General features: G+C 48.1%; 1 protein-coding gene across 15 annotated transcripts in view; it reads left to right on the top strand.

The window, feature by feature from the left end:
* REEP1 (receptor accessory protein 1) overlaps positions 1-16,114 on the top strand; it is a 127,425-nt gene that overhangs the window by 96,397 nt on the left and 14,914 nt on the right. For 7 of the 15 annotated variants that reach the window (XR_014082752.1, XR_014082753.1, XM_081592879.1 and 4 more), the window contains exon 6: positions 12,736-12,913. Coding sequence is in view for 12 of the 15 variants with exons in the window: in XM_081592879.1 (XP_081449005.1) it covers positions 12,736-12,913 (178 nt within the window). In the remaining 3 variants the exon portion in view is untranslated. Of the gene's footprint in view, positions 1-5,510; positions 5,697-12,735; positions 12,914-13,278; positions 16,080-16,114 lie in introns of those variants that run through there. The other 8 variants (XR_014082751.1, XM_081592874.1, XM_081592868.1 and 5 more) reach the window with 3 other exon arrangements.

The following is a 16,114-nucleotide window of genomic DNA, read 5'->3' as shown; positions in this document are numbered from 1 at the left end:
GATTATCTAAACCGTATGGACAACCCACTGAAAAAAATTGGAAGTATTCCCTGCCCTCTAGTCTCCCCAACAAATCAGCCTGCACTGGAGCTTGTTTCCAAAACAAGCTGAAACAGAACCAAGCAAAACTTGTTCACTGTGGTTCTACCACGCTCACCTTTGTTACCCAATGCCCTTTCTCTCCAGACTTCTATTTGGAATCCACTCCTGGTGGATTAAAACAAGCAAGAGACTCAGCCTCACAAGTCAGTGGAAGGGCAGGCACTCAGGAAGAGTTACTGATCTGATGTCACTTGCCCCACCTCTGTTCCAAGTTGGCCTGTGGAGGTGATTTTGCTGGATGCACCAAGGGTCACAGTGGAAGAAGAGATGCCCATGTGCCTGCCTGGCCTCTGAGAACCACTCTGAGTGTGGTTGAACCTAGGAGGTCTGAGAAACCACTTTTAGGATCACCATGAGTGGCTGTGGTGATGGCACCACAGCCTCCATGGGGGAGGATGGTCGCCTCCTCCTCCTTGACTCTTGTCTCTACCGTCTCCCTCACCTGCTCAGCCCTTTGAGGCCTTTGTATGTAAGGTTCACCAGGAAAACAGGGGGATGGAGACTCAACTTAACAGCACTGCCCATGATGGAGCTTTTGTTTCCTCATCTTCTCCCCTGGTCCAGGCCTGCTTTCACACTTTGCTGACTTGCCAGCCAAAGCTCAGGCAATTTGCCTGCAATTACGATCAGTGGCCATATGTCTCTCCCTGCCCCCTCCCCTAACTCCCTTGTGTTGGGATTCTCCAGGACCCCGGCTTGCTCCTTTACCCCCCAGGGCCACCTCATCCTTTCCTTTGCCTTCAGCTGTCACCTGATGCTCCTGGCTCTCAAATCAGCTCTTCTCCCAGGTCTCAAGTCCAGCATTACTGGTTCTCTGAACATCTCCCTCTTTCCTGGTACCATTAGTACCAGGTACCTAACTCCAAATCTACCCCTCCTCATGTGTCCCAACTTTCTGATGATAATGAAATCACCATCCTCTCTGGTCCCCAAGCTCTAAATCTTAGTCATCTTTGATGCTTTTCCTTCCTCTGACTTACTCTTAAAGACCTGCCCATCTCACATCCTTTCCTTCCTTCCTTCCTTCCTTCCTTCCTTCCTTCCTCCCTCCCTCCCTGCCTTCGCCTCTTTCCATCACCCTCCGTTCTAGCTTGGACTACTGCAGTAGCCACTCAAGTGTTACTGCCACTCTCTCTGTTTGAGGCCTGTGCATTCCGGTACCGATCCCTGCCTTCCTGTCTAGTTGCTCCTGGCTCCTGTACTGTATTTACAGCGCCACCTCCTGTGCTATTCTAGCAATAGCAACTCCATATGGTGTTCCCTGGTGGCTCAATGCAGGAGATCTGCGTTTGATCACTGGGTTGGGAAGATCCCCTGGAGAAGGGAATGGCTACCCATTCCAGTGTTCTTGCCTGGAGAACCCCGTGGCCAGAGGAGTCTGGCGGGCTACAGTTCATGGAGTTGCAAAGAGTTGGACATGACTGAGTGACTAACAGGCTATTTCTAGAGTTTTTCCTTTCCTACCTCTTCTGATGCTGATTCTTCATCTGCCTCTGTTCCCAACTGTTTGAAATCCTATCCACCCTTCAAAATCAAGAGCCACGTCCTCCACAGCTGCCTCCTCAAATTCCTGGTGAAACCAGTCTCTCACTTCATGGTCCCCCAGTGGCCCTCTTGCCGTCATTAATAGCCATGTCTTGTCTGCATCCCTACTAGTTACACAGTAAATAGTAAAGGAATGCAGGAAAGTTGTACCTATTTTTAGCTGTCACAGCCAGAAGAGCAATGCTTAGTATCAAGTGTGGACTTTGAAAATAAGCAGAGCCATGTTAGAAATCCCAGCTCCAAGACTTCGCTTGTGGTCCAGTGGTTAGGATTCCTTGCTTCTGATACAGGGAGTGTGGGTTCGATCCCTGGTCAGGGGACTAATATCCCACATGCTGTGAGGCAAAACAACAACAACAAACCTCAGTTCCTTCGCTTGCTATTGCATCTCTGTGAGCCTCAGTCTCTTCATTTGCAAAATGGGCATGATGATGGTATCTGCCGCAAAATAATCATGAGGCAATGTCCACAGAGACTTCTTAGGATGCAGAGCTCATGCGGAGGCTGCCTGTCAGTCACTCCTCCTGTGTCCGTTTACACCCTGAGGTTGATCATGATCTTCACTCACTGATGAACCAAATAAAAGAAACAAGTCCGACGCTGGCATCACAGCGTGATTTACGATCCCGTCTTTTCTCTGGGTGTAGCAGCATGAGCACAGCTGGGCGTTGCCTGTGCTCTGTCCACCTTGCCTGTGCTGTGTGGCCCTGCGAGAGACACTCCCCCTCCCTGGGCTTCAGGTCCCTCTTTACTCTGGGCTCGACTTCTGCCACCTGTTCAGCCTTGAGGCGGGCAGTGCCTCGGCAGCAGCTTCTGTATAACACATGAGCCCCTGCCCCCACTCCCCACCGAGAGAGAGAGAGAGAATGTCACCCTGTGAGTGACTAGAACAGGAGCCTTAGATGCCGCCCTCCGTAGCCCCTCACTGCACAGGGGAGAACACAGAGATCCTAGTGCCGAGCAGCTGCCAAGGGTCACACAGCTGTTAGATGCCTAGCTAGGCTGAGAGTGAGACTCTAGTTGCCAGTCGCTTGTTCCTGCATCACTCCAGACACCCCCACAGCCCCCTCCCCTCCACACACACCAGACCGATGCTTCCTTAACCACGTTCTGCTTGGATCTCACCCCTTGGCCAGGAGGACCCAGGGCTGAGGGCCTGAGAGATGCCAGTCTGCCACTGAGAATTCTAGAACCAACCCTGGGCACTTTTAAGGTTGTCTGCCAGCTCTTCAGGCAAGGCTTGGGCCACACTTAAATGCTGGGAAGTGGGTCACAAGTTACCTTAAGATACTAAAGATAGCGACTTTTCTGGTGGTCCAGTGGTTAAGAGTTCACCAGCCAGTGCAGGGGACATGGGTTCAATCCTTTGTCCAGGAGAATCCCACATAACACAAGGCAAGTGAGCCTGTGTGCCACCACTACTGAAGATTATATGCATAGAGTCTGTGCTCTGCAGCAAGAGAAGCCACCGCAGTAAGAAGCCTGAGTACCGCAACTTGAGAGTAGCCCTGACTAACCACAATTAGAGAAAGCCCGAGTGCAGCAGTGACGACCCAGCTCAGCCAAAGATAAATGAATTAATTAAATTTTTTAAAGATACTAAAGATAATTTCTCTAAAGCTTTATCACTGTGTCCTAATTGGTTTTTCAGTCACTAAGTCATGTTCAACTCTACGACCTCATGGACTGTAGCACACCAGGCTTTCCCTGTCCTTCACTATCTCCTGGAGTTTGCTCAAACTCATGTCCATTGAGTCAATGATGCCATTCAACCATTTCATCCTTTGTCACCCCCTTCTCCTCCTTCCCTCAGTCTTCCCCAGCATCAGAGTCTTTTCCAATGAGTCGGCTCTTCCCATCAAGTGGCCAGCGTATCAGAGCTTCAGCATCAGTCCTTCCAATGAATGTTCAGGATTGATTTCCTTTAGGGTGGACTGGTTTGATCTCCTTGCTGTCCAAGGGACTTCAAGAGTCTTCTCCAGCACCATAATGTCCTAATATAACATTATAAATCAACTATACTTCAATAAAAAGAAATAAAAAAGAAATGAGGATATTGAAAAGCAAAGCAGATGAAGCTTCATCACTGTGATGAAGTGAGCAGTTGTAAATGTAGCTTCACTTTCCACTGAGCAAACCTGTCTTGTGGGTGCCCCACCCGTGGGTCCCCAACTTCACTCCTGACCTCGGAAGAGGGATCTGCCTTCACACAAAGCTCCCTCAGGGCCTGGTGTCTCCCAGGAGGAAGCCCAGACCAGACAGAGCTTCTGGCTGGGTCTCAATGGTGACCTTCTGCATGTGAGGGCTGGTACAGCTGGAGTCCTTCCTGGTGACCCTGAAAGCCCATCACTGGGGTGCTGACCTGACTCAGAGGACCAGGCCCTGCTCTGGTTTACAGGGACTCTGCTCATTCGTGCGCTGTCGTCGTCCTGCACAATGTCCTGATTTCCCATCCTGCTCCTCACCTCCTCAGCAGCTATTGTGGGCACCTCAGATCCAGCCAGTGTTCCAAACCAGCCTTCCCTCACCAGTTAATGTTCATTTTTGCACTTCATCTCCCATTAAAGGCACTTCTAGTCCTTTTTTTTTTTAAGATGTGGACCATTTTTTAAAGTTTTTATTGAGTTTGTTACAATATTTCTGTACAGTTTGTTACCAAATGTTTCTGTTTTATGTTTGGGTTTGGGTTTTTGGCCATGAGGTATGTGGGATCTTAGCTACCAGACCATGGATGGAACCTTCACCCCCAACTGTAGAAGCTTGGAGTCTTAACCGCTGGACCATCAGCAAAATCCCGAACTTCAGTCTTTCCTGCCGACATCCATGTACCTGGCTCCAACTTGAGAAAGAAAGGCAGAGCACACACCAGGGGCCATGCTCCCTGTGAGCCACACACTATATCTGGAATGTTCTCATGACTCTTCAGTGCTAGTCACTCAGTCATGTCTGACTCTTTGTGACCCCTTGGACTGTAGTCTACCAGGCTCCTCTGTCCATGGGGATTCTCCAGGCAAGAATACTGGAGTGCATTGCCATTCCCTTCTCCAGGGGATCTTTCTAACCCAGGGATCAAACTCATGTCTCCTGCATTGCAGGCCTGTTCTTTACCATCTGAGCCACCGTGGAAATCCCGCTTTATTCACTTGGGTCACCACTCAGAAACCGTCAGTGGCACTCTCATCGAAGTCCAGGTTTAGACAAAGTACAGTTTTTCCAGACTTACCTCCTGCTGCTCACCAGGCACCTGAGCCCCTTCTCTGATTGCTTCAATCTCAGTTTCCCAAATCCAGGTTTTCCACTCTCACAGCTTGGCTCTGACAACTCTCCGGCCACAATATCCCTCCTCTCTATTTCTGATGGTGCGGCCCTCGTCTCTAACTCAAGTTTGAACTCTTGGACGAAGCCTCTCTGGGTGTTCCCGCCAACACTGCTCTCTTTCTCTCTGTGCCTTGAACGTCTGTCATGTGTTTTGTCTTCTGTCATTTGCTGTCTTGTTTGCATTTGTGTCTTGATGCCTGGCCAGACTGTGAGGTCCTTAGAAGCAGGAAAGTGTTAGTTGCTCAATTGTGTCTGACTCTTTGTGACCCCATGGACTGTAGCTCGCCAGGCTCCTCTGTCCATGGAATTCTCCAGGCAAGAACAGTGGCAGCAGGAACCATGTCACGATTCATATTCATCTCTGTTTGCCTCCACTGGGCTTCCCTCCGAGCTTCAGGAACACTATCAGCATTGGTGGTGAATGAAGGAATGAAGACATGAGTGAATGAGTGAGAGTCTGAGGCCCGGACAACAGAATGGTGCCCTTCAACCCGTTTCATAGGCTTGGTGCCCATGGCTTTTTTTTTTCTTTTCCCCTTTATCAGGTGGCTCGACTTTTTCCTTTTGTCTCCTCTTTGGACCTCAGAGAAGGGCAGGTAACCCCGTTGAGAGGTGTGACTAACTTCGAACTGATCCAGTCGGGGAGAGAGGCCAGTAGCCACCTCTGCCTACCAGCCCATGGTCTGGATCCAAGCCCGGTGTCCCTCCTGCCGACACCCGTGTGTGTACATGTGCGTTAATCCCAGGGCCGGGGTCAGCCTCCTCCCAGAGCCTCTTATTGTGTTAACGTGGTGGCATCTAACATGCGATTAACTTATTTGTTTTTGTTTGTTTGTTTGTTTGATGCCTGGAGAGTGAATTGGATTTGATGATCGATGCTACCGTTGACGCTATGGTGGGAAGGATTCTCTTTCTCTTTTGTTTGTTAACCCACTTCTGTGGCAGAAACGGAGGCCCCTGCCTTCATCAAGCATGCTGCCAAGGAGCCTGCTCGGGCTTGGTGTGGAGCATGTGTAGCTGTAGAGGCTAACTGTGTCAGTGAGGTGGGTAGCCCATGGGAATCTAGAAGGACGCACTCACGCTCTTTGAATCGCCAGTGGGAACTGTGGTTACTGCTGGTGGCTTTGTTATCAACTGACTGACTCACTGAAGCCTTCTGACTTTATTCTCATTGTCATCAGTCACAGGCCTTAGATATGATGTGAGGTGAGGTGTGCTAAACTTTATGCCCTGCTGGAGCCCCCAGTGGGAGTCCTGGTGTCCCTTCCCCGCTGTGTCCCTCCGGGAAAGAGGACCTCCTCAAGGGCCTGCAGCCAGATTTAGTGACTGTGTTAAATCAGGGCTCTGTGGGCTGTAATGGCAGGTATTCTATCAGTGGTAAATTTCTTACTTAGAGTATCAGATTACTAGAGGTCTGGTGGGTTTTCCTAGGAACACACTTGCTCCCCTGACTAAGAAAAGCATGAAAACAGAGAATTTGGTGTGTGTTGACTACATGGATTTCTTATTCCTTACAAATTAGGGGAAGAATTAGGAATTAAAGATCTCAGATTCTTAACACTGTAAATCAATTATACTCCAGTAAAAAATAATTATAAAAAATCTTTTAAAATTAAAAAAAAATTTACAGTACATGTTAAGTATAGATATGTATGTGAAAGTACTTGTAAGCACCTAAGGTTTATATCTTGAATCCATCTACAAAATTAGAAAAAGTGTAGTAATGAAGTACAAATGGAGGGATTTCTCTGGTGGTCCAGTGGTTCTGAATCCACCTTGCAATGCAGGGGACTTGGGTTCGATGCCTGATTGGATAACTAAGATCCTGCATGCCACAGGGCAACTAAGCTGGTGCACCACAACTGGCTATGGTGGCTACACCACAACTCTGACAGTGTGCAGAGTTCGAGTGCTGCAGTGGAAGATCCAGAATGACGCAAGGAAGATCCCACGTGCCGCAAATGAGATTGGACACAGTCAAATAAGTAAATTAAATAAATTAAAAAATACAAATGGAAAAAAAGACATCAATAAAATTGAAACACACACACAAAAATAAAGATCTTGGATTAATAGAAAATTCAGTGACACAGTGTGCCTCTTAAAGTTCAGTTTTCTGTGTTTTAGCCGGGAAAAAAAATTTAAATAATCAGGAATAGATTTCCCTTCCTTGCTCGCAAGATACTTCTGTGGGATTTCTGGTATTTTAAGGAGCTGAGAGAGCCACTGGGCCACGTGGTATCGACATGCCAGGAAAAAAGCAAGGTTGAGTCTGTTCAGACAGTGTGTAAACAAGCAACTGCAACAAGACTGGGTAGACCATGCTTATAGTACGGTGGGAAATAATGAGCTCAAAATAGGACAGAATGCAAATAGGAGATTCATTTTCATGGAAGGCTGACTACATCTCCCTTTCTGGTCCCATGATACTGGGCCACGGGGAGGTTCTTCCAGGGGTGAGATGCTGAAGGCAGTGCAGACCTGTGGTGTGACAGTCCTGGCGCAGGTGCTCATAACGTGCCTGAAGTAGGCTGACCTTGGCTCATGAAAGGGCTCCAGACTTCCCAGCTTTTCCTGTGGTTCATATTCTAAACTTGGTGTTGGCTGGGAAGGAAATTGATACAAGAATTTAAAGACACACATACCAGAATTTTATTTACTTTTCCTCAGAATTACCTTGGGAGGCCCAACATTTATTCTAGAGGTTTTAAAATTACTCTGGAAAATCTTAGGGTTGTAATCAGAACCACATAATCAACTGTAGAGGAGAAGGCCATAGATTCTTGAAGTTAAAATTTTCCAGTTGGGAATTCCAGAAGGGAATCTTACTCAACCCTTTAACTTCCCAGTGAGGTTGCAAGGCTGAGCAGGACCAAGTTGATGGGCCAGGTCCCCCAAGCAGAGTTGAGACCAGGCTCTCAAGGCTGGAGAGTGAGTACATGTCAATTTCTGGAGAAACTACTCCTTCCTCCTCTTTTCTCATTTGTTTTAAATAATTTCATGTTGTTTTTTCGGTCTAGATGGCATTTGTCAGCATCATGCAAGCCTCATATTCACAGATTTGGGTCCACAGGGTGGTCATGGAAGAGTGCTGTGGGTGATACTGGAAATGCAACTGTAATGATTTATTACATTAAAGGTGATACATGTTCATTGTACACAATTCTAAAAGTACAAAAGAGAGCATCAGGTGAAAAGTCAGTCTTATTCCTCTGCCCCCGCCCTCCTCTGGCACTGTTTTTTTTTTTTTTAAGATTTATTTATTTAATTTTTTGGCTGCGGTGGGTCTTCATTGCTGTGCTTGGGCTTTCTGTAGTTGCGGTGAGTGGGGGCTAATCTTCACTTGTAGCTACTCTTCATTCGTTGTGTGTGGGCTCCTTATTGCTGACCACAGGCTCTAGGTACACAGACTTCAGTCGTTGCAGTGTGTGGGCTCGGTAGCTGTGGCACACAGTCTTAGCTGCTCTGAGGCATGTGGGATCTTCCTGGACTAGGGATCGAACCAATGTCCCTTGCATTGCAAGATGGATTCTTAACCACTGAACCACTGGGGAACCCTGACACAGTTGTTTTAAAAGACATCCTGTAATGGGACTTACCTGAGGTTAAGTGGTCCAGTGGTTAAGAGTCCACCTTCCAATGCAGAGAACTCGAGTTCAGTTCTTGGTGGGGGAACTAAGATCACGTGTACCACGGGGTAACCAAGTCCCTGTGCCACAACTAGAGAGAAGCTCACGAGCTGTAACTAAGACCTGATGCAGCCCAAAATAATAAATAAATATTTTAAAAATTAATAAGTAAAAGAAACCCTGTAACTTTTCAGCAGGCACTTTCACAAATGTAATTATTTGGCCATTAACATGGTATAACTGGGGCTTCCCTGGTGGCTCATTTGGTAAAGAATCTGCCCACGATGTGGGAGACCCGGGTTTGATTCCTGGGTTGAGAAGATCCCTGGAGAAGGGAATGGCAACCTGCTCTAGTATTCTTGCCTGTAGCATCCCATGGACAGAAGAGCCTGGCGGGCTACAGTCCATGGCGTTGCAAAGAGTTGGACACGACTGAGCAACTGACACACACACACACACCGAGGAACTCCTCTACTTCTACTTATTAAAACGACTCTTTTGGAATCTTTAGATTTTTTCTGTTTGTCACTTACATACATGCAGTAAAGGGAAGCTATAGACACAGTAAATTGGTTGAAGTCTTTCTAAGATTCTTTTGAATCACTTATCAGTATCCATATATGATGAAGCCACATCACTTTTTGTGCTCTCCCGAGTGCTAGTGATGCAGATATTTTGTCTCTGAGATTTTCATCCATGTTGCTGTTTTTCCCATTCTGCCACTTTCTGCATCTTACTGGAAAGTGTCAATGGAATGTGTTTTAAATAACCTGGGCTCATAATCCTTCTTCCAGTAGGTCTTGGTTTGTTAACAGTGACCGGTCTAGAGTTTCCTTTGTCTGGCCCTGCCTTCGGGAATAACGACCTAGTGCATTCGTATGTAAGCAGTGACAACAAGAATAAGGCAAACAATCGTACGACTCACCCTAATTTCAGAGGTGAAAAAAATATATGTCTTATAACTGATGAGCATCATTCACAAGAAGTCTAGGAGTAGGCGGACACTGTCAGTATCCCGGTGTCTTAGTGATGCCAAGGCTCCAGGTGAATGTCTTGGTGAGTCTTCTTGTCACAAGGTAGCGGTTCCCACACTCAAAGGCAGAAAGCAGGAAGCAGGGTCAGGCCTTTCTCCTCCTGCATGTCAGACAGAGAAAATATCTCCCCAGAAATCCCTTAGCAGGTTTCCCCTTACCTCCCATTGTCCAGAACTGCATCACATGGCCATGCATAGTAGGTAGAAGGGAGTTTGGGAAATCTGTTTTTTCTCACCATTTTGAGAATGGGATTGGGGATGACTTTTGGATGGTCAGTTAACAGTCTGTCTCACTGTGGTCAAATGCATTTGGAGTTTTCTTTTCTGCTGTACAACGAAGTGAATCAGCTACATGAATACATATATGCCCTCCTTCTTGCACCTCCCTTCCACTTGATCCCCATCCCACCCCTCTAGGTTGTCACAGAGCGCCAAACTGAGCTCCCTCTGCCATACAGCAGTTCCACACTAGCTATCGACTTTATACATGTAGTGTCAGTCGCATAATTGTGTCCAATTCTTTGGGACCCCATGGACTATAGCCCACCAGGCTCCTCTGTCCATGGGATGCTACAGGCAAGAATACTGGAGTGGGTAGCCATTCCCTTTTCCAGGTGATCTTCCTGACCCAGGGATCAAACCTGGGTCTCCTGCATTGTGGGCAGATTCTTTACCATCTGAGCTCCCAGGGAATATATACATGGTAGTGTATATATGGCTATCCTAATCTCCCAATTTGTCCCACCCTCCCCTTCCCCTGCTGTGTTCATATGTCCATTCTCTACTTCTGTGCAGTTCTTAATCTTCATTTTCTGTAGTTTCTGGTATGGCACTTCTGAATGGTTATTTGTCCATTTGTCTTTTTACATTTTGTCAGAAATCAAGCTATGTTTTTGGTACTTCCTAGTAACACCTAGCAGAGTGTCTTGCCCATAGCCAATCCTTGATAAATCTTTGTGAAATAGATAAAGGAATAAATGGAAGAATGAATGAAGGAGCAAATTTATAAGTTGTTTTCATGAATGTTAACCTAATATTGAATTACTCCATTATAATTATCAGAACATTTCCTCCCTCTTTTCAGGATCAGTTTTTGTTCTTTAGTCTCATTTCTTCTAAATTCTAGATGTCATCATGAATGTTTCTGAGTAGAAATATCATGGGTCATTGACTGGTGGATTTGGAGGGGTTTATACTGGGCAGCCGGTCCTGCCCTCATTTTCTTGGCAAAGACTACCAAGCTGTCATATCTGATAGGTTAAGCCTCAAACCCCTTGCCCACCATCATCCCAGGGCAATAATTGAGGCAACCAGGACAATTTCTACCTTTTTCACATGTGCATTCGTGCTAAGTTGTTTAAAGTCGTGTCCGACTCTTTGGAAATCTATGGACCATAGCCCACCGGACTCCTTTGTCCATGGGATTCTCCAAGCAAAAATGTTCCAGTGGGTTGCCATGCCCTCCTCTAGGGGATCTTCCCAACCCAGATCAAACCCATATGTTTTATGTCTCCTGCACTGGCAGGTGGGTTCTTTACCACTAGAGCTACGTGGAAAGCCCACCTTTTTCATAGAATGCCCTCTAAATACCCTTTGCCTGGATTTCATATTCTAATTGTATGTGTATTTGATTACTTAGATAGTTTTCTTTACGTTGTTGTTAGTTTCCAGGAGACATTGCATCACACAGGATCTTTCTTTGTGGCACATGGACTCTCTAGATCTTGTGCACAGACTATTTGCTATTGCAGGGGCCTCATTGCTCCACCATGTATAGACTCTTAGTTTCCCCACCAGAGATGGAACGTGCATCCCCTGCATTACAAGGTAGATTCTTAATCACTGAACCACCAGGGAAATCTGCCTGTCACGGCTTGTTCCAGGTCCCAACCCAATCCTCAATAACCCAAGTCTCCTACCAGCCCCTCCCACTTCAGGTTTCCTTTTCTGCAAACAGGAGTCTGTCCTCCAGCCAAGGAGGTGCACCTAAGACAATGCCATCGTCCCTGTGCCTGCCTTACGATCCTTTTCACAATGACAGATTCTCTCATCCAGACAATAAGGCCCTTCCCTTTCAGAAATATAATGGATCAATCTTGCTTTCCTAAACAAAAGAACAGTTTCTGCCTGAGATGATGTCTGTGACTCCCTCAGGACAGTAAAGGGCTTCCCCAGTGGCTAAGTGGTAAAGAATCCACCTGTGATGCAGAAAACGCAGGAGAGGCAGGCTCGATCCTGGGGTTGAGAAGATCCCTGGAGGAGGGCGTGGCAACCCACTCCAGCATTCTTGCCTGGAGAATCCCGTGGACAGAGGAGCCTGGCAGACTATGGTCCACAGTGTTGCAAAGAGTCAGATACAACTGAAGCAACTGAGCAAGTAAGACAGAAATGGTTACAGTCAACAGGGTTTTGTTGCATGTATGTTATTATTTTTTTAATATCATCTTTTTCCTTCCTGATTCATTACCTTTGGCTATTTTATGAAGCTCAGATGCACCAGTGGCAGTCAGTGTGACTCATGGACAATCACATGAGTAGATAAAAGAAATTGCTGTTGTCATACATTTAAAAAATATTGTCTGCATTCGATTTCCTTTGAAAAGACTAAGGACTGAGCACATATAGATTATTAAGTTCTGATCTGGCCAGATTCCTGTGTGCTGAGGATTGAGAAAAATGTAGCTATATAAGGATTTTTATTTATGTAAAGCTGGAGAAGTCACAGACAAGCCCTGGAGAGCAGGGACTGAAGGCAATGGCAGTTTTGCTCCACCCTGGGTTTGGCTGAGGCCCTACTTTATTGTGGGGGCGTCTGAAGGGGAGGAGAGTCAGGAGGCAGAGAAACAATGGCTGAGCCTATAAGAGGCCCTGGAACATTCTGGGCCTGGTCCCCCTCTGTGTTTCCCACAAGTACATGGGGCAGCTGCCCTGTGCGGAGTCCTTTCAGGGGCTTGATCTCTACTGTGCTGACTGTCAGAGTCCCCTACAGCTGTCCCTGGCTCATGGGGCAGGCCTCTAATGGGAGCCCCCTCCTGTGTGTGTCCCCCACGGCTGCCCCTGGTCCCTGGGGCAGGCCTCTGACTGGTGTCCTTCCTGTGTTGCGTCCAGGGACAAGGTGCCTTATCGGAGCGACTCCGGAGCTTCAGCATGCAGGATCTCTCCACCATCAGGGGAGACGGCACCCCTGCTCCCTCAAGTCCCCCTCCACCAGGCCCTGGACGGGCCAGCGGCAAGCACGGCCAGCCTAAGATGTCCAGGAGTGCTTCTGAGAGCGCTGGCAGCTCAGGTAGGTGTCACTTCACTTCCCTTCTTTCCCACCTCTTAGGCCTGGCTTTCCTAGTGAGAGGCCCAGGCCACCCTAGGACCCTTTCCCCAAGGACTCACCACTCACACAGATGCCCATCAGACCATTCAGGTCAGCCAAAGGACTGAGTGCCACTCAGGCCAGGATGGGAAGCTGGCCTTGGGAACTCTGATGGGGGCAGAGTTAGGTCACCTACACCAAGGGTCCTGCCTCTTCCATCTGATTATCTGGGTTGGGAGGGTGTTGAGGGTGGTTGAGTAGTGGTACATAGACCAAGCCTAGAGGTGACTAGCCCAACTGTCCTCGGCCAAGGCAGCTTTCTCTCTTTCCTTGCTCTCTGTCCACAGGCTCCCAGGAGGGCTCACCTGTCACGAGCACCTGAGTGTCTCCTCCCCCACACCCAGGGCTTACAGCTCCCGTGGTCCCTTTTCTTGACATGGTGTTTCCTGTCTTCTCATTCTACCATCTCGTCCCCTCCTTGTGTCCCCCATAAACCTCACCCTGGGCCACCAGGTGCCAAGGCCACACTAGCCCTGAGATCTAACTCCTGTGGAGGCCAGGGTTGTATGAAACCACACCTCTGCCTGTCTGCCCTGGTAGAGAGGGGTCCCTGTGCCAGAAATGACATGGGACCTTATTATTAAATGTGTAGAGTCCTGGGCCCACCCCCAGGGGATTCAGTATGTTGAGGATGAGACCCTGATACATGATACTGTCAAGGTGCAGCCACATTTGGGACCCATCGACGTCTGATCCATCAATGGCTTTCTGGTTTGTGGAGGCTGGGGTCAGGGACTGGAGGGGTAGGGAGCTGGCTAGGACCTCTGGTTCCCCAGACTGTTCCTAGGGGAGGCTATAGGGCTGAGCACTGCTGCTGCCAGCAGAGGGTTGATGGGGAGGGGGCGGGCTGCAGGGCATGGTTCTGAATCTCCACCTCCACCCCCTCACTTGATGGGACATTGAGCCTGAGGGTGGATATGGGGGCACTGTGGCAGTCTCTGGCTGTGCCAGGTGGCTCACCTGCCCTTAAATGTATAAACAGGGATGTCCAGGTCACCTAGACCTGAGTCATGTGCTGTGAGATGCAGCCTGCAGGGGGCGTCTTAGAGTCCTGAGCACGGGGTCCTTCCAGGCCCACCCAACTTGAGGGTCTAAGACATGGATAGGGAAGAGGAGCTTCATGGCTGCCGTGGGAATGACAGTGTGTGCTCCCCGCCCAGAAAAGGAGACCAGCTCACTGCCAGGCCTGGCATCCACCAGTTTCCTCCCCTCTCGGGATTGTCCCCTCTACCTAGGATTGAAGATTGTGGCTTTTCTGTTGGAAGAGAGATGTTTTAGCCCTACCAGGGTTGAGGAGATGGAGGCTTGGCCACGGGGGTGAGATCTACCTTGGGTAGGGGAACCCTGTCCCATAGCCAGGAGAACTCAGTATGGAATCCCTAAAGGCCAGGCAGGAAGGGAGCTTGGGGATCACTCAGTCTCACCATCTGATTTTACCAATGAAGAGACAAAGGCCCAGGTAAGGTGGCTGCCATCAGGTTTGCACCCGCTGGTGGCATTCTCCTGTGGCCCCCGACTCCCAGGTCAGTGCCTTCTGTCCACTCACCCACTGGCCATCAGGTTTCCTTGAGCATCTTTGGCCTCTGACTTCCCAGGCTCCTGGGCATGTGAGCCTCCACCCTTGATGAGTTTATGGGCTACCGAGCCTCAAATGAAAGCTGTCACTTTGATTTGATAAAGGGTCCTGATTCTGTGAGGCTCAGCGGGCAGAGCTAAAACCAACAGGGTAGAGTTCTGAGGGGGCAGCCGCTTACCAGCTGTGTGGCTGGGGCAAGCCCTTTATCCTCTCTGCACCACAGAGTCCTTATCTGAACACACGGAATGACTAGCCCCATGTGCAGAGTTGTCATGAGGATTCAAATGAAATAATCCATGTAAAGGTGCTTAGGGTCATGCCCGGCACTCTAAGTAGTAGCTGCTATTACTGTTCTTGTTGCTGTCTAACTTACCTGGAAAAGCACTTTAATATTAAAGTGTCCAGGTTGGAAATGGGCTGCCTTGTGAAGTAGTGAGATCCCTGACATTGGAAGGGCCCAAACCAGAGTTAGTCATGTACAAAGTTCCTGCTTTGGCCAGGAAGTGAGTCTAGGTGGCCCTGCAGTCCCTTTCTCTCTATGTTGTCATTATAGAGGCAAACTAAGCAGAGGAAGTAGGCTCAGAGAGGTCACATACTGTGCCAAGGCCACACAGGACCAGAATCCAGGCCTCCTGCCTACTCCTCCCCTTGGCGGATTATTTGCAGCAGCTTCAAAACTGGGAAACAGAGAAGGCAATGGCACCCCACTCCAGTACTCTTGCCTGGAAAACCCCATGGACAGAGGAGCCTGGTAGGCTGCAGTCCGTGGGGTCACTAAGAATCGGACAGACTGAGCGACTTCACTTTCACTTTTCACTTTCATTCAGTAGAGAAGGAAATGGCAACCCACTCCAGTGTTCTTGCCTGGAGAATCCCAGGGACGGGGGAGCCTGGTGGGCTGCCGTCTATGGGGTCGCACAGAGTCAGACACAACTGAAGCGACTTAGCAGCAGCAAAACTGGGAAAAAGAGAGGTCTGGTAGGATTTAAAGGGAGATGGATATTGCTCAGTCATAAAAAGGAATGAAATTTTGCCATTTGCAGCAACATGGATGGAACTGGAGGGTATTATGCTTATTGAAATAAGTCAGAGAAAGACAAACACTGTATGTATTTACTTATATGTGGAATCTAAAAAATAAAGCAAACGAATATAATGAAACAGAAACAGACTCATAGGTACTGAGAACAGACTGCTGGTGGCCAGAGAGGAGAAGGTTGGGGGAGGGTAAAATGGGTGAGGAGAATTAAGAGCTATAGGCTGCTGAATATAAAATAGGTTACAAGGATGCAGTGTACAGTGCAGGAATATAGCCAGTATTATGTGAGATTTTTCTTTTCGTTTTTGGTCACCCTACGTGGCACGTGGGATCTTAGTTCCCTGACCAGGATCGAATCGTGTCCCGTGCAGTGGACACACAGAGTCTTATCCACTAGACCACCAAGGTGGTCTTACCAGTGTTACTTATAACACCTTTGTATAGAGTATGAGCTATAAAAAATATTGAATCACTATGTTGTACACCTGAAACTAAATATTGTAAGTCA

This window comes from Giraffa tippelskirchi, chromosome 4 (assembly GCF_054371585.1).
Source record: "Giraffa tippelskirchi isolate mGirTip1 chromosome 4, T2T-mGirTip1v1.2.pri, whole genome shotgun sequence".
NCBI lineage: Eukaryota > Metazoa > Chordata > Mammalia > Artiodactyla > Giraffidae > Giraffa > Giraffa tippelskirchi.
This window is presented reverse-complemented; position numbering and strand designations above follow the sequence as displayed.